General features: G+C 34.1%; 2 protein-coding genes across 2 annotated transcripts in view; both read left to right on the forward strand.

Annotated features, from left to right (window-relative positions):
* The window catches only part of LOC136848526 (probable glutamate receptor), a 16568-nt gene extending 12919 nt beyond the window's left edge, over nucleotides 1-3649 (forward strand). The window contains exons 9-10 of the mRNA XM_067120797.1: nucleotides 3109-3267; nucleotides 3605-3649. Coding sequence (XP_066976898.1) covers nucleotides 3109-3267; nucleotides 3605-3649 — 204 coding nt within the window. The remainder of the gene's footprint in view (nucleotides 1-3108; nucleotides 3268-3604) is intronic.
* A 153-nt stretch (nucleotides 3650-3802) lies between these two features.
* On the forward strand, nucleotides 3803-21928 carry LOC136848527 (uncharacterized). Its single transcript, XM_067120798.1, has 6 exons — nucleotides 3803-3818; nucleotides 5082-5299; nucleotides 6048-6199; nucleotides 10000-10160; nucleotides 17300-17458; nucleotides 20293-21928. The coding sequence occupies exons 1-6, from the start codon at nucleotides 3803-3805 to the stop codon at nucleotides 20937-20939; spliced, it is 1353 nt and encodes a 450-aa protein (XP_066976899.1). The 3' UTR covers nucleotides 20940-21928.
* The last annotated feature ends 1471 nt before the right edge of the window (nucleotides 21929-23399 follow it).

The raw sequence follows: 23399 nt of genomic DNA on the forward strand, positions 1-23399 counted from the left end.
GCGAACCCATTTCAATTTAAGCGAAAGAAACCAAAAAGTAATCTCGAAAGCTTCTCTAAATTGGACCCCTGATGAATTACAGGAGCCAACTGAAGACGAGTGAATTCCCTTTCCATGCTTGAATCATTCAGTCTAAATAACACAATTCTTAGCGACATTCCAAAACCAAAATAATTAACCATTGATCGAAAACAACTTCGCTTGAATCCTCGTGCATTTTTAATCATATAATTAAGGAGAATCCCGAGGAAATGAGGGTCTACAATAGCTGACAAGAACCAAGGCAGTATCACTCGGTCGGGAGGCACCGCGAAAGAAGCTGCAGGTTAACCTCCGATATCCTCTACCTTTTTTATTTAATTGAAAGTCTTTAAAATATAGTCATTAACTTGATTGCATTTTTAAATGCTTATTGATGAATATTCATAGAAAACAGCCAAAATGCTATTACTACTACTATTATTATTATTATTATTATTATTATTATTATTATTATTATTATTATTATTATTATTATTATTATTATTATTATTACTAAATTATGAAGGTAATAACCTAATACCATAATAAGAATGACGTATATGAACTATTTGTAAAACAATATTAAGAATGTCATAAGCATATATATATATATATATATATATATATATATATATATATATATATATATATATATACAGTATATCCTTATGACTTTCTTATTATTGTTTTACAAATAATTTCATATATATGTATATATATGTATATATATATATATATATATATATATATATATGCATATACACACACACAATATGGCTGAAAAAATAAAATATTTAATTCCTATTACACAGTGATCTCCTGGTCAGATCTGAAGCCTCATAGCGGGAGGGATTTCCTTCGACGGCAACGAGTATGGGTAAAGAACGACCCTTTCTGAAGGTTGCCATGTACACGGTGAGTGTATCAATTCTAAAACCTAGTTCCCGGGGAAGTTGCGCTCCTCTGTTCATGTTTCTTTTGAGTGCGTTTCACTTTTTTCAGACCTTTTACCTTTGCGTTACGTGTGTGTGTTTTAATCTGCGAAGTGGCTCGTCATCTCGTGTTGCGGAGCTTGATATTCCGAGTATTCCCTTGGTTACGTGACCTAAACGATTACGTCATAAACTTATTGTGAAGGTAACGATGTGGCGGAAGTAGCCTACCTGTGTTACTTTATATATATATATATATATATATATATATATATATATATATATATATATATATATATATATATATATATATATATATATGTATGTATATATGATCATAATCACTTTTGTACGTGATTCATTTTATCACACATTACCACAGGTGAAAAATAAGAGACAGGGTGTAGGTCCTGACCGGTTTCGACTTGATTTCCAATGGCTTGAAGTGAAGTCGAAACCGGTCAGGACCCACACCCCTTCTCTTATTTTTCAACTGTGGTAATGTGATATATACATATATATATATAATGTATATATATAATATACATCTATATCTATTATATATATATATATATATATATATATATATATTTTATGTTGTAGAAGTCGAAAAGGGTCCTAAATAAAGCCTAAAATTAAAAGAGCTGTCCGTATCTTCCTGCTACTATACAACTACTACCATCACTGCCACTTATATTATTATTATTATTATTATTATTATTATTATTATTATTATTATTATTATTATTATTATTATTATATCTGATACCATGGTATTCTGTTTTTGAAAAGTGCTTTATCTTGAATCTTACCCCCTATAGCGACTTTGTTTTACATTTTCCAAACCCTACATTTGTCAAACTGAAAAACTTGCAATACAATATCTAATTGGACTATTAGAATGAACTCATTGTACCTTCCATTTTCTTTAAATTCTTGATTAGCTTGACGTGATGGACGATGGGGAAACGTACTACGGGGATCTACCCGTCGCTTTTCATGAGGTCTTCATAGAAGCCATGAATGTAGAGTAAGGGAAGAGAATACATTGTTTCTGTAATTTCAATACCATTTGAGGACTATGAAGTGAATTTCAACTTACTCACATATGCAGTAGTCTTTGTTATTAAAGTCCATACTTTAGACTTGCTTTTTTTTTCTTTTTGCAAGCTAGGAATTATCCTTCAAGTAATTCCCATATTATTGATGTGTCCAAGGAAAGTAAAAAAAGAAATGTTTACTAGTTAAGAATTCCCAGTGAACACTTTATAGTTTGGTTACCAAAATAGAATTCATATTTTGTTAGTTAGAAGTACTGTCTATTAGTTGAAACTTTTCCTTACTAAACACGTATTTAAGAATTACGTTAATTTTTGTACTGTTTAGAAATATTTTACTAAATTTGAAAACTACCATTGCCAAATAGATAAATTAAAACAGTTTTCAGTCTGCTTCCTTTTCTTCTAAAGTCATGATAATAAAGTACCTATCGCTGCTTTTTAAATTATTCTAGGACAATTGTGGACTGATTTGAAATTATATTGTCCCATAAAACGTACAAAAATTAACAGCACTCTTAAAACATCTATTTACTTTCTGAAGTCATCAAGTAGTGCTGCCCCCAGACGGAAGTTTTGGCAACCTCCTTCCAAACGGATCTTGGACGGGAATGGTTGGAATGGTAAATAGATCGGTGAGTTCCCTCGAAGTCAGATTTAGAATTCCATATGTCTATTTTTATAAATATAGAATAAGAGAATTATCTTTACAATTTCAGTTGACATTCAGCCTCTTCAAGACGCGATTTTTACGCCTTCAAGTGTATGTGACGGAAACGAACGAATATATATACATATATATATATATATATATATATATATATATATATATATATATATATATATATATATATATGTATATGTATGTGTGTGTGTGTGTGTGTGTTTGAGTATATGCAGTTATGTGTCTGTCTACATGTGTGAGTATCCTAAAGGGCTATTTTATGATTACAGCTGGGAAAATTTTATCGAGGTTTCCATGAACACAATTCATAAAGTGTGCGAAGGGAACTTTTGAAAACAGCTCCTTACCTTGGAACTTTTGAAAACAGCTCCTTACCTTCTAATTTGCTCCTCTTCGCTCTTTTCTGCCGCAGGAAGTAGAATTTGCCATCTCCACCTTCAGTTACACCGTGGAAAGAGCTAAAGCGGTGAGCTACAGTTTCCCTTACTTGTTCGAGAACTGCCTCCTCATCACTCCCAGGCCGAAATTGGAAGCAGACATCACTGGACTGGTTAAGCCGTATTCCTTAGAGGTAAAAAAGAAAAGAAAAGAAGAAAATCGTTCTGGAGATTATCACAGTCTGCACTTATTCAAATAGTGCTGTTTAGCTTTTACTTATTTCAAGTGGCAACTTTTTCAAAATTTCTGCATTCGTACCAGCAGTTACCCATCTCAATAAATGTACTATTGACATACTTCAGTAAGTCTGTACCTTCTGAAATATTCCACCTTCATGCTCCAATTAGGATGTATATCATGCAATAATCTGCTTATATATGCCACTGTCAGCATACAAACTAGTAAGTCTGTGTATTATGGATACTTTATACATAAGCCTGTATCTCTGAAAATTGCTCATACCTGTTCAGGAGAGTCCAGATCTCATGAAGCTAGCTGCTTGTGTAATCCTATAAGACCTCTATTTAGGATATATGCTGTATTTATACTCCAGTAAGGACTTGCATAGCGAAATGCACTGCAAACCTACTGTGGTAAATTCGTATCATACGAAATTTGGTGAACGCATACTTTGATAACAACGTATCTTGCAATTTTTTTTCGAAAACATGCTCAAGCCACCTTGTAATTAATCAAACTTATCGTTAAAAACTCCAATAAACCCAGTTAGTATGAAATATGTCATATCTATAATCTACTGTAGTAAACCTTTACGTAACGAAATTAACTGCATGAATACTCAAGTAGTCCATAACTAACGGAACATGCTGTGCTCGTATAAGGCAATCCACCCACATACTCCGAAATTCACAGTATTTACGCCCCAATGAGCCCAAATCTTAGGACTTTTCCTAAATAACTACTCCGGTAAGCCATCATTAATATTCCAGTAAGCCTTTATATTATTGCATTTTCTACTTACTCCGGTAACTTTATCTATTACAAAATTTACTGCCCATTAGTACTGTAGGTTCATATCTTACTGGGAAAGAAACCAAGCTTTTATTTCTTAATGGCGTACGTTCATAATTTCATCTGTTCTTTTCAGACCTGGATGCTGACTCTTGTTAGTTTTCTAGCAATAACATTCGCTCTTGCAATGACAGAAGTCATCGAAAATAAACTCTCTGGACTGAAAAATGACAACGTCTTCAGCAGAAGTCTACTGTGGACCTACGAAACGCTTTTAACCAAAGTAAGTGCTTCAGGACTGATCTGGCGAAAAGAACATTCCCTTTTTGCATTAGATTACATCACAACTTCGGTTAGATTATCGTCTGAGATAAATACTTATTTTCCTGTGTTATGAAAACAGACAACAGGAGCAATGAAAGCTTCTTTCAATGCACAATGATAATTTCCTTCGCCTCTCTAACCTTTATTGGTTTTTAAGTATGCATATATGTTATCTGTTTATTGATTCTTTATTTGTTTGTATAATTTAGTAAAACACAATGTGTTTAAGTAAGCTGAACACGGGTATTCTTTTAAGAAGACTTTAGAGTGATCACTTCTATATTGGTTAATCTGAATATTGCACATTCATCGATTAAAGACAAACTTAAATATTTGAGAATGAATATAAATTTTGGTTGGAAATTCATATCTATGCATAACAAACTTTATGAAATTTTTCTTGGTTATTGAAATTTCTCGTAACAAAGATATGTCAATTCACGTCAAAACGGCGGTTTAATTTCATCAATTCATGCCAAGAATTGAGGCATTAATTACTGTACGAAATTCTTCATTACAAAATCACATTAAGTCACTCCGTATACTAAGAAAAATTCTGAACTTATGAAATTCTTAATTGCTTGCTCACATCAGTGATACTGATCAAAACTGATAAAGTCTGAATATTCACTACCTTTTATCCTCGAACAGCCACTGAAAAGGTTCCAAACCAAGCTGGAGGGAGGATAATAGCCCTTACTTGGCTCATCGCTACCCTGGTGTTCATGAAATCCTACAGTGGGATCCTGACTGCCATGCTGACCCTCCCAAAAGTCCATATTCCAATAGACTCCCTGGCAGATCTGGTGGCTCAAGACAAAATTCCTTGGCGCATTGTTGGTGGTACATTCCTCAACAAGTTTTTTCAGGTAAGTATAGGATACTCTATGGGCAGGGTAAGTAAGAGGCACTATTCCCGTGTTGATGGTTTATTATAGAAGCGTCTTTTCCTATGGTGGGTACAGGGCAACTGACGGTCGCCCAAAATCTTAATTGGCGAGGACAGAGTTAGGTAATGCGTTGCTAACCATAGACATAACATTCCATTCAGTAGTATTACTGATATCAGTAACATGATACACACTTGTCCTACAGTAATGGTGAATTCTTTTTTCAATACAACCTATATAAGACGGGTATTGTTTTGTTTTCATCTGTTTGTTAGTAGATTCCGCAAAAGTTACAGGTGGGGTTTTAGCTAGGCTTGACCTAAGGTGATCCTCTTGACTGACGACAGGTGATTACAATTAAGGAAAGGTAGGGAGGGATGTAAGCTTTGAAGAGGAGGGACCTTGTTCACCTTTACAAAGAGTTGGGGTCACCGAACGCTCGTCTATTTTGGAAATCAATTATATTTTTCATTTCACGTCTTGAGAACTCTTTCTTTCCCTGTGTAATAATAATAATAATAATAATAATAATAATAATAATAATAATAATAATAATAATAATAATAATAATAATAATAACGCTGCTTTTTACAGTTTCAAATAAATTTGACAACAGCACAAACAACTATGACCCACGTGAAATTGTCTTCGAAAAACATTTTTTTTTTTGCCTGAATACTGTCAAACAAACTTAGAAACAAAAAATAATTTCACAAATATTTTACAGGAATCTCCTGACCCTGTCTATAGGAAGGTGTACGAAGGACTTCAAGGATTCATACCAAGCTGCAGTGAAGCCAGCGAAGATATCGTCAATGGAAAATTCGTCACCCTTTGCAACACCATCAGTATTTCTCGGATTATTTGGAACTATTTTAGGTAAAAAAGTTCGAATAATTTTAGAAACGCGCTCCACTTTCTCTCTCTCTCTCTCTCTCTCTCTCTCTCTCTCTCTCTCTCTCTCTCTCTCTCTCTCTCTCTCTTCAGCTATCTCGCTCTCTTCTCAAATTCTCTCTCTGTTTCTCTCTCTCCCTCTCTCTTTCCCAAACTCTCTCTCTCTCTCTCTCTCTCTCTCTCTCTCTCAAATCTCTCTCTCTCTCTCTCTCTCTCTCTCTCTCTCTCTCTCTCTCTCTCTGATTTTTTTTATGCAGAGCAACTAACATGCTTATGACGAAAAAGTATGGCAGATATGAGAGTCTTAACACTGAAGCTGAGTTTTATAAGCTGATCATTTCTGTTAAGCGATGTTAAAACAAGTTTTTATATTCCCTGTTATCTTAATATTTCCTTATACCTTTTTGGTTTACATTGCCAGCACTATGGTGTCACCTTGTTTATAATCGTGCATTAACTGTTGATTATAAATGCCGTCAAATTATACATATACATACATGTGTGTGTGTATATACGAGTATACATAGTAAAAATATCAAAAAAGATTTACGATGTGCAAAAAGATTTACATTATACACGAAAACGTTTTGGCTTGCCTAATATGAATTTCAATTAATGTTGTACAAAATAAACAGACGAAGATGAAAGTTCATTGAGAAAAGTTTTCCAAAATTCTGTTTGCAGACGTTCAGGAAAATGCCCGGTTTACGTAGCCAAAGAAACCGTCTGTCCCACGGATATGCTGACCCTGATTTTCAGAAGAAACTCTAAATATCAAGAGAAAGCGGATAGAATGTAAGTTTTGATTCATAAATATTTCAAGTCTTTATCTTCAAGCTGTAACGTTATAACTTTTTTTTTAAATCTAACGGGAATGTTTTCATAAACTGAATTAAAAGCAGAATATTTAATTATAAATATAAATATTTTTTCATGGCTGATCCACAAGATATCTTACAGTTCAAAAATTGACATATATATATATATATATATATATATATATATATATATATATATATATATATATATATATATATATATATATATATATATATATATATATATATATATATATATATTCTTATTTCAGGAGGCTAAACCAAACAGTCTTATAGTCGGATGTATGGATAGGAAGAACATTCAGCTCATAATTGACAAATTTATTAATAGCTGCGCTTCAGGATCACCCATATCCCATCTTTTTCTGGCTAAAAAGATACAAAAAACACTAATTAAAACTTAAAACAGAGTTTACAAAATTAAAATGCTTTAAAGACTGAAAATGACAAAGACAAAATAAGGAATAGAATACCTTCTGTAGTAAAGTCCAGAGGATGAAAGTTTGATGAGAGTAAACAAAGTTAGGAAGTAAACAGGAATAGGGGAGGTACTAGGCTATGTATAAGGGGTTGAAGTTAAATGATTATTGAGCGATGGAACAATTTTCTTGATAACCAAGGATTCCAAAATATTAAGGAGGTGTTCCTTCTGCGTTGTGGTCACTATTTCAAAGTTTTTATAATTTATTGGGTTTTACAAATTAATGAGTGATTCCTAATGTTGGACATTTCAGGTTTTGCTAGCCTAAGACCAGTACGATAGCTCAATCCACTGTGGCAATCTGCCCCTCACTTTGAGCAACCGGCGCGTACTTCCGACATAAATCTGTTGCGGACTGCAACAGCAAGTATCTTGTACACTACGCCCGACTGCATCAATGGAGAGTCGCTCCTTGTGTCTAAAAAGGCTACCAAGACTTTTGGGGTTCTTCAAAATTATGTTGACCTTGACAGCTGGGAAGTGTTTGGTTATAATCTGCTTCAGATGTCGTAAAAATCACCACCATGTACAAAAGGAAAGGAAAAGTAGTATTCTAATTTGGGAACATCGAAAGAAGGAGAGGGAGGGCTAAAATAGTTATTTAAAATGTGCTTTATTTTATGTTGGAATAAAGTCAAGGAAAACAATTTTGTTGAAAATATTTTTGTAAAAGAAATTTCGTTATGGAAGGAGGACCAATCAGAAGAAAGTGAAAGGGCTCTATGGATAAGGGTGGTTAAGGAATTTAGTTTGAAATTGAATGCACAGGAGCTATAAAAATTAAGGCCTGACCTGTAAAAGTAAGTTTTCTATAAATACTAACTTTGAAACCTTCAGGGAGATCGGGAAACTTCAGTGTCTAGAAAGTAAACTCCCTTTCTAGACACTGAAGTTTCCTGATCTCCTGAAGGTTTTCAAAGTTAGTATTTATAGAAAACTTACTTTTACAGGTCAGCCTTAATTTTTTATAGCTCCTGTGCATTCAATTTCAAACTAAATTCCTTAACCACCCTTATCCATAGAGCCTTTCACTTTTCTTCTGATTGGTCCTCCTTCCATAACGAAATTTCCTTTTACAAAAATATTTTCAACAAAATTGTTTTCCTTGACTTTATTCCAACATAAAATAAAGCACATTTTAAATAACTATTTTAGCCCTCCCTCTCCTTCTTTCGATGTTCCCAAATTAGAATACTACTTTTCCTTTCCTTTTGTACATGGTGGTGATTTTTTACGACATCTGAAGCAGATTATAACCAAACACTTCCCAGCTGTCAAGGTCAACATAATTTTGAAGAACCCCAAAAAAGTCTTGGTAGCCTTTTTAGACACAAGGAGACGACCTCCATTGATGCAGTCGGGCGTGGTGTACAGATACTTGCTGTTGCAGTCCGCAACAGATTTATGTCGGAAGTACGCGCCGGTTGCTCAAAGTGAGGGCAGATTGCCACAGTGGATTGAGCTATCGTACTGGTCTTAGGCTAGCAAAACCTGAAATGTCCAATATTAGGAATCACTCATTAATTTGTAAAACCCAATAAATTATAAAAACTTTGAAATAGTGACCACAACGCAGAAGGAACACCTCCTTAATATTTTGGAATCCTTTGGTTATCAAGAAAATTGTTCCATCGCTCAATAATCATTTAACTTCAACCCCTTTATACATAGCCTAGTACCCTCCCCTATTCCTGTTTACTTCCTAACTTTGTTTACTCTCATCAAACTTTCATCCTCTGGACTTTACTACAGAAGGTATTCTATTCCTTATTTTGTCTTTGTCATTTTCAGTCTTTAAAGCATTTTAATTTTGTAAACTCTGTTTTAAGTTTTAATTAGTGTTTTTGTATCTTTTAGCCAGAAAAGATGGGATATGGGTGATCCCGCAGCAGCTATTAATAAAATTTGTCAATGATGAGCTGACTGTTCTTCCTATCCATACATCCGAATATATATATATATATATATATATATATATATATATATATATATATATATATATATATATATATATATATATATATATATATAGTATATATATATATGTATATGCATATATATATGTATATGTATGTATGTATGTATGTATATATATGTATATGTATATATACATATATATATATACACACACATATATATATATATATATATAATATATACATATATATATATATATATATATATATATATATATATATATATATATATATAAATAAACTAACCAGATCTTCCACCGTCCATCGGCAGTCAGGGAAAAATAATGAACTCTGAAATCCACCAATATTTTTCAGAGATTAGCTGTTACACAGACTGAGACAATCAACCAAATAACCCCAAAAAGTCTAACCTCAGTCTAACCTCACCAGTGAACTTAATCAGTTTTGCTGTCCTCAATGAATGTAGCTATTATAGAACAGTTATCTTAAATGATGACCTATAATTCTTTCCATCCGCATCTCGTCAAGCGTCCTAGCTCTCGTCGAGTCTGGTCTGTCAGAGAAGTGGTTTCACAAGAACGTTCCCAAACCTCCCGAGTGCTACCGATCGCCTTCTCAAGATCATTCGGACAGTATTGCAGCTCTAAACATCGAAGCCTTGGGAGGCCCGTTCATTATCCTCATTGGAGGTGAGCTGTTTTGTGATATCTTCCTTATCTTTTTGCTCTATTGACGCTTAGGCTGCTGTTGACGGCTGCATTTTCTCTGATGGTTTTATATCCTATATAAGGTATGTAATGAGTCCTATGTAAAGTGTGGAATGCGGAACTAATTCTTGCTCTTTTTCTTTGTAGATTTCAAATTCTGTTACTTACTCTCTTACATTATCACGCAATTGTTTTCACTGTCTAAAATGTACTTAAATATAAGATGGCGACCGATGTCGTTAAAGGCTAAGTTTTCAATGTACTTTTAAAGTACTGGTTTATAAAGAATGTATTAATAAGAAAATATTCAATTTATTTTAATAACATCGCACGCACCACAGAACTGAAAAAAAAAATTCATAGTAGTGACCCAGCTTTTCGAAAAAAGAAAAATTACGAGTGAATATGTATTGATACCGATACTCACGAATAAAATTTACCAGTGATTTACGAAAAGTTACCGATTCACTCAAATGGGCCACACTTTTTGGTTGCGACGAAGGATTACGAGCCGCACATTCAGTATTTAACTCCCGTGAGGATTAAAGGAGAATCAGTAATAACTAAACTGTGTGATTTTCCATCAGTTTTGATAGTGGCACTGTATATGATAGATCATCCGACTTCAAAGTCGACAACGTTAAGGAATCTGAAATGCCTGGCTAGTCTTGGTAGCAAGAACTTCATCGGACCTTCAAAATTGATCAGCTGTTGATTGCGCGCGGCAGTAAAGTAAAGTTGTCCAAACATGGATAGAATCGAAATAAGAGCGACGAAAAGCCGTTTGGAAGATGAACCATTTTAACGTAGCTGGAAGAAGAAGCTTGTGAGAGACTGTTTATCATCTCAACTTATTTATTTCAGGTTGGGTGATGGCGGCCATGGCGCTTTTCTTCGAGGTCACGGTTGCTTGGTATTGGACAAAGGATTTGTAAAGCAAGCAGATCATGTGAAGGAAAACTGGGCTGTCTTCATATTTTCTTTAGTATCTTTAGTTCTATAAAGTTTTTAAAGCAGGTGTTTCTGGTGTCTGTCTTATCCTTCTTTTCGAAAATGATGCTTACCACTTTCAAAAAAAAAAAAAAAAAAATTTATATATATATATATATGTATGTATATATATATATATATATATATATATATATATATGTATGTATATATATATGTATGTATATATACATAAAGATGTGAATATATATATATATATATATATATATATATATATATATATATATATATATATATATATATAGAGAGAGAGAGAGAGAGAGAGAGAGAGAGAGAGAGAGAGAGAGAGAGAGAGAGAAGTGATTAACTTATTCATTGATTAAACTGGAACACTGTCTCTTTCAGGGTGCACCTCAAATTACCTATATTCCTCGTATATAGCAAGGATAATCTTTCTTAGCGGGAAATCTCTCATTAGGTCTTTGTTTTGCTAATACATAGAACTACCGGTACAATTGCAAATGGAGAACTAGGAGTTGCGCACACAGTTACATAGCTGAAAGGCCTACTCTTCATTCTTTCGTGATAGCAACCGACAAATTCACGCGTTCACCTTCGGGAATACTCTGATTTCCCCACCATGGATCGCAGAGTTAAAATCAGGAAAACTGACAATGCTTCGTAAGCAGCCCCTCTAACCACCATTCTGAATGAATTAAAAAAATAAAAAATAAAATTAAAAAATCATGTAACATAAAACAGAACAAACGAATAATTTGCAATACAAAAAGATATTAGAACAAAGATTAAGTGCAGAAAATGCAATGCAATAGGAAGTTTCCAATGCCCGGCAGAAGAGTAGAGTAGACAGTTCGTCCTCAAAAGGACGTACGGAGGAGTCAATTGACAGTTTCAGCCAAAAAAAAAAAAACCTCGAGCTGCCTAAGAAATAAAAAAAGAGAACAAAAAATAAAAGGATAAGCAAGAAAATCTATAATTTGCATATTGCCTTGGCTTTGATTTGATATCTGCTAGCAGTCATGAATACATTTTCCTTGGTTGTATAGAAACAATATACCTGAATGTTTGGAAGATTAGAGAGATGCATATATATATATATATATATATATATATATATATATATATATGATATATATATATATATATATATATATATATATATATATATATATATATATATTATACACATATATATATACATATATATATATATGTAGTTGGCTTTCTACCTGTATATTGAAATACGGTGGTAAACAGTTAATCAAACGTACTGGTAAACAAAATTGATTAAAGTTGAACATTCGGATTCTCTCGACCTCACGCCACTGAAAAGATCATAATATATTCCTTGATACACGTATGCAATTATCAGGTATAAGTTACGGATTAATATACTAAATCAAGGATGATAAACTCCTATAATGCAAATGAATTTCTCTTACTTATCCAGCAGGGGTATTTTTATGATACTGACGTATTTTTATGACCTAGAGGAAATAAATTCTATTGTAGATAATTACTTTGATTACAGGTGAGAAGTGGTAAAAAATTGATGCTGATCTAAGAAAGAGAAACGTTCGTAAAAAAGAATTCAAAAAACTATAAAAATATATATAGCTATAAATAATACTGATATGAATTCTCATTTGTAATATATTTCTAACCTACGAGGACATAGTAAATTCCTTATTAAGTCAGTACAACTATAATCTTAACAATAACTGTAGTGAAAATGATTACGATCAACATTATCATAATAATTATATAAAAGAATATGGCTGTGAGTACCATAATCACCATAACGAGAAATCCATTTATAATACAAAATCCGTTCTTGATGTCAATATATATTGCCTACCGCAAGCCATGGCTCTTGTCACTAACATCTTCATAAAAAGAGAGTAGATACTGATTAATTCTTGATGTGGTCACAATCGACTTTGCCACTACATCTGTCAATTCCTCTACGCGTGAGTGCAACGTATATATGGAGTCAATTACTAAATTGAAAGGAAGTCATCGTTCGCGCACTGACATTCTGTTCCATATTTCATTATTTGTCTTATATTCTATATCCGTCTGTCACGAACTTGATGATTGAGTCGAGGTCTTCGGCTTCGATCAGGCAGTTAACCGGCGTCTGACTTCTGTAACGGCCGGAAGGACTTGGAGGAAATTTTCCAGATATTCCGTAAGCTTTCACTTACTGTTTCCTTCCCAAACCTCGTCAAGGACCAAGAAACTTTTAGCGTGTTTTAAGCAGCAATTATTTTTACACATTTAGGGTATGCCTTCGAACAGGGTTTCGTACAACAGCGTTTATAACTCAAAAATCTGTTAATTACACGGAAATTTTCGCACTGCACACAGACACGAGACCAGTATCAGATTATCCTACATTTAGAAGATGTCTTATTCTAGGTCCTTACGTGACAGAAAGCATAATTTGAAGCGTACATCAATATATCTATACAGTACATCATAATTCATATTCGCTTGTGTGAGGAATATTTTGGCACCCCTGTACTTGATTATACCGTGACTTTTAGTATGGACGACTTCTTTCTTGGAGAACATTTTCTCCTGTAACATTATACTTTGGTTACTGTGATGCTTTTTATTTGCAAATTAAGCAATGGCATGAGCTTATCGAATTTTTCACCCTTTCGCAAATTATTTAGCCACATGCCGGACATAGGTAAGTTTACACCAAGTCTTTAATAACAATGTGATGAACTCGAGTTTTTACTTTGACTGGCTGACATTTTCACTTCTCAAACACGAAAAATGATGCCTGGATGATCCTTAATTATTGTACATAAGCTTTTCATATTACTTAGCCGAAATGTTAACAAAGCCATGAGGCTAAACGGATATGGATATCAATATGATGTTTCTTGACAACGAATGGTCGTTTAGAGTAGGATATACCCACAATTTCCGTGACCAAGGGCATGCTAAGGCTTGTAACATTATTCTTACGGGGTAGTAATTACAGTATATCTACATTAAAATGAAACGCACGGCTCGTGAAAGATATAACATTACATGTGACGGGATATTAATCTTTTCCTTGACTCACTGGGTTGGATAATGGTCGTTGTGTTAAACTACCACGTCTTGTCCAGTTTTTTCTTTTTATTTTGCATTGTTTTTATTTTACGCTTTTTATTCATATTCTCCGTTTGCTTATCACGTTTATAGTATCCAGCTATTTGCTAGTCTATCGACTGTTTTCCATTTTCTGCGATGTTGAGTACTAAACCAAATTTTGCCCATTCTCAAATTCCGTCTCTGGAAGCAGAGGTCTCTCCACCCGTATTTCGTGAGCCTTTTGGAGTATTGGGTCAGAACGCCGTGCCCTTATGAAGGCAGTTGATATCTTTAAGAATAATGTTAATCCTAACAGGGAAGGAGAACCTCTAAGTGCTGAGCCCGCACAGCTGAATAGCTGCTGGTTTGTGAAGGGCTGTTAAGAAACATGAGATCAGCGTTGTCAAATCCGTGACGAAGCAACTTTCACGTCCTGGCCCAAAGTCCTGGCTTACCGGTCCTACTCCAAGACGCAGTAGATGAGACTGAAAGACGTTTCACTGCTTAGTGTTAAGCAGGTTATTATTAGGTTTCTTCGTCCACATCACAAAGTTGCAATAGAGTGATCTAGAGCAAGCATATTACTGAAATTATTAGCAGCTGTCATATGTCACCCAGTCCCTGTCATCCCACTAATTAATTGCATGTAAATGATATAGTTCCATTTTGGAAGTTAAGGCGATGTAAAACTCTTATGTCCGATGTTTCATACACAGACGTCACAAGTATCTCCTAACCATTTTTTTAGTTTAATATTTAGGTACTGATTTTGTATTATTTTTTTTTTTTTTTGGAAAAAGAAAAACATGTCGCACTTATCTGGTCTGTAGCTGCATTTCTTGTCTATTAAATGGTTATCTTTGTATAATGTATTTACCTATGATTTAACTATATACTTGAAAAGGTAAAAATGTTTAGCCATGTGTTCATGAATCAACGGTAAGATTCGCTTCATAGTGGAAGTTTCGAAGCACTTCAGTTCTTTATACCTTTGGCTATTCTACTGGTATCGTGAAATCCTTATCCTACTCGACAGATAAAGTACCAAGTTTCTTGGACTTATTGTCTGATTCCGCGGCGTTGGTTCTCACACTCTTAAACTAAGTCTTTTAGCCTTTTTGTTTTTATGTGAGTGTGGATATATGTGCGTGTTGTGTTTTTGTTGGGGGGGAGGGGGAGCGTATGTCACTTTGTCATATGGTTACATAACATTCATTCATTTACTCCACCCTAGATCATGTAATATATAATGACTTACAATATACAATGCGCTGTTTGCCCTAAAAAAATACATTAATCTATTATTAGACTTCTGTTTCTGCAAAAAATTAATAGAAATTTACAAAATCCAGGTACAAGAAAATGCTGTATTTGATATTGCAATCTACTATGACGGCTATTATCTGTAATTTCCGTTATCATTTAATACAATGATGGTATCAATAAATTGTGATATTATTTAATACCACGAAAGATACCCTTTTCTGGAGAGCTTAATAATAATAATAATAATAATAATAATAATAATAATAATAATAATAATAATAATAATAATAATAATGTTTGATGTATGATGTTTTTCGTATTATTATTATTATTATTATTATTATTATTATTATTATTATTACTACTACTATTAACAATAATAATAATAATAATAATAATAATAATAATAATAATGTTTGTTGTATGATGTTTTTCGTATTATTATTATTATTATTATTATTATTATTATGTAATAATAATAATAATAATAATAATAATAATAATAATAATAATAATAATAACACGAAAACATCATACAACAAACATTATGACCCGAGTTATCATTTCATCAACACATTGCACCGAGGTTCACTACAAAGCCTCGCAGAATAACTTGCGTTTCCTTTTACAGAAAACCATGCGAGTGCGCCTGGGCCTTCTCTTATCACCTTTGTGCTTTTGGAGTTTCCACGAGTCGTTGGTTTACTCTGTAACAACTCGTGGGAACTACATAACGACAGGGGAAGAGTATCGGGACGTCCTTCCATTTCATAGGATTGGTGACTTCTTGATAAGAACCGTCAAGATATTCAGTGGTGGGTTTCAGTCGAAAGTAAAATTTACTCTGATTCCTATCAAGCACCTTTACATGGCTCCTTTCTGCGTGTATGTCTGTATGTTATATCCCACCCCGACGCACACATATGAATATAAATATAAATATAAATATAAATATAAATATAAATATAAATTTAAATATAAATATAGATATAAATATACAAGTACAAATACAAATACAAATAAAAATATAAATACAAATACAAATACAAATATAAGTATAAATATAAATATAAACATAAATATAAATATAAATATAAATATAAATATAAATATAAAAAACTATATATATATATATATATATATATATATATATATATATATATATATATATATATGTGTATATATATATATATATATATATATATATATATATATATATATATATATATATATATATATCGAATTCGACTTCACTGCACCTTGGGAATAACATACACTCAAAGCGAATTTTAGCAGGCTTTGTATTTTTTGACACAGCACCTCCCTTCGTAAAAAGAAACTCCTAAGGAAAATTCTTATATGGGAAAGGATTTTAATTGAGTTGTAGAGTTTAATATTAATTTGAGTTTTTTTTCAGCACTTCCCAGTCAAAGTGAAACCCAATCCTAAAAAGTATCATTCTTTTGTGAACAGATCAATAAGTACTGAAAATGTGCATAATGCACTGTGCATAATGTGCTAATACATTTAAGACAGAACCAAAAATAAATAATAGAAAACCAGACTTAAAATTACATTCCTTTTTATAAGTAAACAATATACAATAAGCTTGAGGTATAAAAGAGACACAGTGTCAGAGACTGACAAAACAAGGCCTATTCAGTGTTGAAAATTATAAAAGAAACTTCAATAAACATTATGACAGAGAGAGAGAGAGAGAGAGAGAGAGAGAGAGAGAGAGAGAGAGAGTTTGAAATATGAAAGAAACAGCAGTGCTCTTTCTATTCATTCAGGAAACGTCGTGAGCAAGGAAGCGGCCTTTGAATGTGGAAAGCAGTGCCTCGTAACGAGTGGCTGCCATTCTTTCGTTCTCCGTCCACGATCCCAAGAATGCTACCTCACCAGATTTGATCTCTGCGCAGAAGGAGCTAGTTTGCTGAAAGTGGCATATGGTGAGTGGCAGTGCAAGTATTCATCTTGATGTTATTTTGCCCTGTGCTTATAATTTTGTCACGTTTTTATATATTCTCAAATATATGTTCTACTCTCCAATTTATTTGTTGGTATTTGGCTGAAAAGCAATCTAGCTTGATTCGTATTTAACTATTGTCTTTTTTTTTATTATGCTTTTGTATATTTTCACTCAGGCTTGCTTTTCAACTTTCTCGTTGATAATTTACGTACCTTTATAATAATAATAATAACAATGATGATGATAATAATAACAATAATAACTCGTATACATTCAAGTTTTGATTTTTTTCCCCTGTCTCTCGTCTTAAATTCTTTTCTTAGAGTCTTAAGTTGCGTATTAAATTTTCATTCATCAATGCGTTTCGAAAGTATTCGAGTTCTGTATACTAATTTGTTACTTGAGTTGGACGTTTTGGTCATTATATCACATATCCTTCTCCTTTGGACAAGAACGGTTGGTTGGTTGAAATTAAGGTGGCGTGGGCCAACGCGGGGGCCTTGCTCTCCGGGTGGCCCCTGAGTGTATTAATTCTTGACAGGAGTAAGTGGCTTTTTTTTTTGACCAACCAACATGGATGACAAGTTAGGTTTTTTTTTTTTTTCAATCAGGTGGCCTTTTGCTGGCATAGACACTAACTCTTAGAGCAGCTCGTCATTGACGATAATGATGTGACGGAAATATTAATGGTTATGATTGATACGAAAATTTTATCGGGCAAAATTAATACCTTAAAGCCTCAAGGTACCTTCGGTAGGAATTAAAGAAAATATAGCAGTTAGTCCTGATCGTAATGTCAGGCAGCAAAATTTATGGTCAGATTGTATTAACAGCCATCAGACCCTACGGAATTAGCACACCATGCTTCACGTCCTCTCTGAGGATTATCAGTAGTCAATAATGAAATAAAACGTTTAAGGAGGCAAGATTAAACCCTGTAAAAACACAAGGTACCCTTTGATACAATATCAAAGAGTTATGAGTGTGGCCAGTCAGGGATAGCCAGTAAAGGAAATGCAAAATTTTATCCTGAGAGACTGAAAAATCTAATGAAAGCTACAGATTTACCCGCAGCATTTCACCTTCTGCGTTATGAAGACTATATCGTATGCCAGATGTGTTCCAGTCTGACTGGACAACCTTTCAATCAGGCACTGTGCAACCAAAACCTGTATCAAGATGAAATCTGTACAGGTTTTTGACTGCAAACCTCTTCTTGTCTTGTGACTGTGGTGGGGTGCTTTATTAACCCGTGGGAGTTAATAAATGGTGTCTTGATCATTGGGTGTAGGTATTAGTAACATGTCTGATGCCTGGTTCGCTTCCTGAGTCTCCTGAAAAATGACTCGTGTAAGCAACACCACACTTCACTGGATGTCGATGAGGAAATACTCGCCTACTCTCGGTAGCCTACATGAGCTGCCTATTCTTTCAGAAATACTCCTTTGCCATATCAGACGTCAAAAGTACCACTGATCCTTAAACCCGCCAAGCAGGACACCACCCACGTACCAGCACGGGCAGGCGCAGTGTCACTGCTCATTTATAATCTCCACAGTCCCCATACAACGAGAGCATCACTGGATCATGGAAACAACCATAAATCAATGGCAACAACAAAAAATAGTCCCTTCATTTACCCTTTCTTCTCTTTCACGACTTCTCCATTCCCTGCTTGCAACAAAAGGCCTGTACCAAAGGCTATTATCGACTCTGTTGTTTTAGCAGAAGAGAGAGATTTATATAATACTTTCTTTCCTACCTCTCCCATTCCGCCTGCCAATGTAAGAGCCCAAAGTGGAATAAAGCCAAGTTAATCTAAACAAACCATCTGTCATTTTCTTCCTTTGATTTTGTTTACATTTTTCTTACCACAATGATTTTTTATTTTCCTTCATAGGCTTCTCTTACTAGATAAGGACTCTGTTATTTTCTTCTCTCTCACCGTTGCGCACCCGAAGGTTTAAAAAGGTTAAAAAGGTTGCAACTCTGCCAGCCTTTTCTTATTTTCTTGTAGCATCCCAGTTTGCTTTTCCGAAGGTTTTATTATCATTTATGAGATGCTTTAGGAGCAAGAGCGGTGCTAGTTTAATTCTGACATTATCTAAATCCACAATAAGTCATTTGTCCTCTTCGCTGTGGGTAGGCAGAGTTCAGAGTCCCACAGCAGAACTCCTACAGACCTTACCACAGGTCGGGTAACGGCCCGTTAGGGTATATTGCCAACTTATTCTTCACAAACCAACTGCCATTTGTCTTCAGCTCTTTTCAGGTTTTTGTTAGGATGAATAACCGTCAGGTGCAACGCAGAGTTATTCGTTACTTTTAAGAACTCTTGCCCCCGCAAATAACTGAAATTGCACAGATTCATCACAGAAATCAATTTTTAAAATTTTCCGTCATGAAATCGGCTCTACTATTTCACTGTTTGATTTCATCTGAAAAATAACTTAAGTATTACATAGCCCAGTGCGTTCTATTACTCAAATCAGTATTAACTTTTTTAATATTCTTCTGAAAAACAAGGTATGACTTCCAACTCAGAAGAGATAACAGGTTTTATAACATCATCTGTTTAAATTTTGCGTAACAAAGGTATTTAACCCATTTAAAATAAATTTCTTACGAAATTCCTCATAAAAAGAGAAACAATAAACTAGCTGGAAACAAAATAAATGAAGTTTCTCTTTTTAGTTAACCGAGTAAAATAAGCAAATGTATTTATTTTTCCAGAGAAAAGATTTCACGAATGTCTAATTTCACACTAAAAGCATGAAATAAGAAATCATCTGTAACTATCTTGTTTCCTTTTAGGATACTATTTCTACGACGTTCGACCAGGAGAGTTTCCTGCAAATTCAGCAACGTGCTTTCAAAACTGCAACATTCAGAAGAAAAACTGCAGCCTTTGTGGCCGTCCAAATTGCCTTGGCTCTCGCTGTGAGGAATGTTTCAGTTACTGCTGGGAGCTGCATCGATATGAGCACGAAAGGGATCAAGTGTTGTGGATCGACAATAAATTTCCAGTTCACAGGACGTGCAAAGGAGAATGGGAGCGATTCTGGAGATCAGATTCTAGAGATTTAGCCTTCGAAGCACCTCCTTACCCCATAGAGCTACGAGTCGCGCTGATCAGTGACCAGCAAGAAGTAATTGCCGATGCATACTTTGATTCAGTGAGAGTTACAAACCGCCTCTTGTCTGTGGGAGATTACACACGGGGCAAGGCAAGTAATTTCTGGGGAGCACCTTTCGTTGATCGTAAGCTCACTTATTTCTCTGACTCAACTTGCAAGGGATTCTTCTACCCAAAGATGGACTCGTGCAGGGCCAACGGTGCCAAAGAAGTGGATGCGGTACGCAACCAGGTCAAGACTGCCGGATTTTCCTGGATTAGTGGTGATAAAGAGATTGATGATCAAGTTGTCAGTCGTATAGACTTTTGGGTAAGGAGGGTATGAATGGCGACTCTTAACATCTCAGTTACTTGACTGATTAACGGATATGTTGGTAGGAGTTAGTAATTCTTACTTAGAAAGTATGTAATTATCAACACTACTAGCAACATGTAAAACTGAAAGACTGTTGGTTCCGTCATTAGTTTCTTGCCTATGCTATTAATACGAACAACATTTCGAGTCTGTACGCTTCAAGAAAATGTACACTGAATATGAATTCTCAGGTAACTCTCCCGGGGTTTGTTTTTATGACCTTGCAAATTGATAGCCCAAGTTCCGACTTGTACAAAGTAATTTTTGAGTCGGTGGGTCTTTGGATAAACAAGAATACCATCATCTACGTTTTGGCCACCAGACAAGAAAGTGAAGGGATTTTATAACTCAATATCTTGGTAAAAACGACGTAGATTTTGCGTCTATTGATTCTTGAATGTGCTTGCAGTTTCTATTGCATATCTGCAATTTGGGGATTTACGCAGCTAAACAATTTCATCAACTGTAAAAGTTAAGTTTGGGTGCTGGAAACATACGAGAGAAAAAAATGTGTAAGTTGCTAGAATGAGCCATTTGCATATGTAATTATATGTGAAGTATCAAGTACAGGGTAGTATTGGTGAAAAGTTGGATCGGAATATTTTGAGGTGGTCTGACCACATGGCGAGAACAGAACGCGAATGAGAGACAGAACCCAAGAAATTGCCGAACAGATAATTAGGATGAGGTATTTGAACGGAAGAGCTTTAATATAAACTGGAAGATGGAAATGCGTGTTCGTATATTTAAGTTCACAAGACACTTTTGTTGAATCTCTTGTGCCGGTACACGAAAGCACTGATATTGTGGAAATGTCTTCTCACGGTGTTCTTCTTCATCCTTGTTTCAAAAGTTAAACGATAAATATGATAGTGACTGCCATATTGCTTTTTTTTTTGGAACCCCCCAAAGTATACGTAATATTATTGTTAAAAAGATTATAAATAAGGTCGTTTAAACACTGACATACACACACACGTATAAAAAGCCAAAAACACATACACGTATAATCAACCACAAACACATACACGTATATCAACAACCACAAACACATATTCGACCACTGACAATGAAAAAATAATTAGTATCTTACGAAACCAGCGTATGTAACATTGAATTTTTCTATTTCCTGTCTAAGCCACCTACCATTAAATAAAGTACGTGTCTGCCTAGGAATTTGAATACCCTGTTTCGATATACGATTCACTGCTTCTGGTTTTTATTGCTGCCGTTCGTGCTGTTCTGTTAATGACTAGCATTTTTAATAATAAGATTGCCTTTGTTATGCATTTGTTGGCCACTCTTTGATGCATGAGAAATCAAAAATTCATCTGAGGAATGCTCAGATATGTAGCTGGTATTAGAAACCTAATGCACATCACGAAAGGCGAACAAGACTTCGTATATTGATAGAGGGGAGTCGCTGAAAGATTTGTCAGCTTTGGTAAGTTTTCATGACAAGGGAATGGGTTCCAAGGAAAGTTCAGGCTTATTGTTCTGCATATATATATACAAGTTACAGGTGAGAGGTGTGTCATTTAGCACATATCTTTACCGGGGCCGCAGGAACGGTAGCGCAAGTGAGATTATATCCTAGTTAGGCTCCACTGCCAGAACTGTTTTGACTACATTGTTCACTGGTTGAAGAAAGTAAGTCAGCTGAATTTCTTAATATCAAAACGTCTTGCATACAGATAATAATAATTTGTTTTACATTCTATAGAACACTCGCTATGAAATACAACAATGACTTTTTAATTGTCAGTTATGTGAATATTATGTGCAGTTAGGTGGACATTTAAAGGTGAATATTTGTATATTTATGGACATGCATGATGGATTTTTATGTGTCTAAAAACTTAAAAGATAGAACGGTATGTAGGAATTATATATATATATATATATATATATATATATATATATATATATATATATATATATATATATATATATATATATATATATATATATATATATATATATATATATATATATATATATATAATATATTAATATATACAATACAAGCATTCCTACAAATGTCCTTTAATATCTAATTCGCTCTACCTCGGAAATAATATATTTTCATATATGTTACCGAGGGGAATTTTTAGTTGATAATAAGTTTCGTCCCGTGGGATCGAACCAACGAAAGACTCACTGTAGTCCTGAGTTCTTGTCTTTCGTTGGTTCGAGCCCACGGGACGAAGAACTTATTATCAACTAAAAAATTTCCCCCTCAGGACTGAAAATATATTATTTCCGAGGTAGAGCGAATTGATATTAAAGGACGTTCAGCTTAATGCTTGTACATATGAATCACGGTGATGTGATAAAAGTCATATATATATATATATATATATATATCACACATTACCACAGGTGAAAAATAAGAAACGGGGTGTAGGTCCTGACCGGTTTCGACTTTAT

This window comes from Macrobrachium rosenbergii, chromosome 19, assembly GCF_040412425.1.
Source record: "Macrobrachium rosenbergii isolate ZJJX-2024 chromosome 19, ASM4041242v1, whole genome shotgun sequence".
Classification (NCBI taxonomy): Eukaryota; Metazoa; Arthropoda; class Malacostraca; order Decapoda; family Palaemonidae; genus Macrobrachium; species Macrobrachium rosenbergii.

Bases quoted from the DNA above. Each gene is read 5' to 3' on its own strand.
- LOC136848527 (XM_067120798.1), top strand. The intron at 5,300-6,047 runs GTAAGTATAGGA...AATATTTTACAG, and splicing joins TCCTCAACAAGTTTTTTCAG to GAATCTCCTGACCCTGTCTA. The intron at 10,161-17,299 runs GTGAGCTGTTTT...CTATTCATTCAG, and splicing joins GTTCATTATCCTCATTGGAG to GAAACGTCGTGAGCAAGGAA.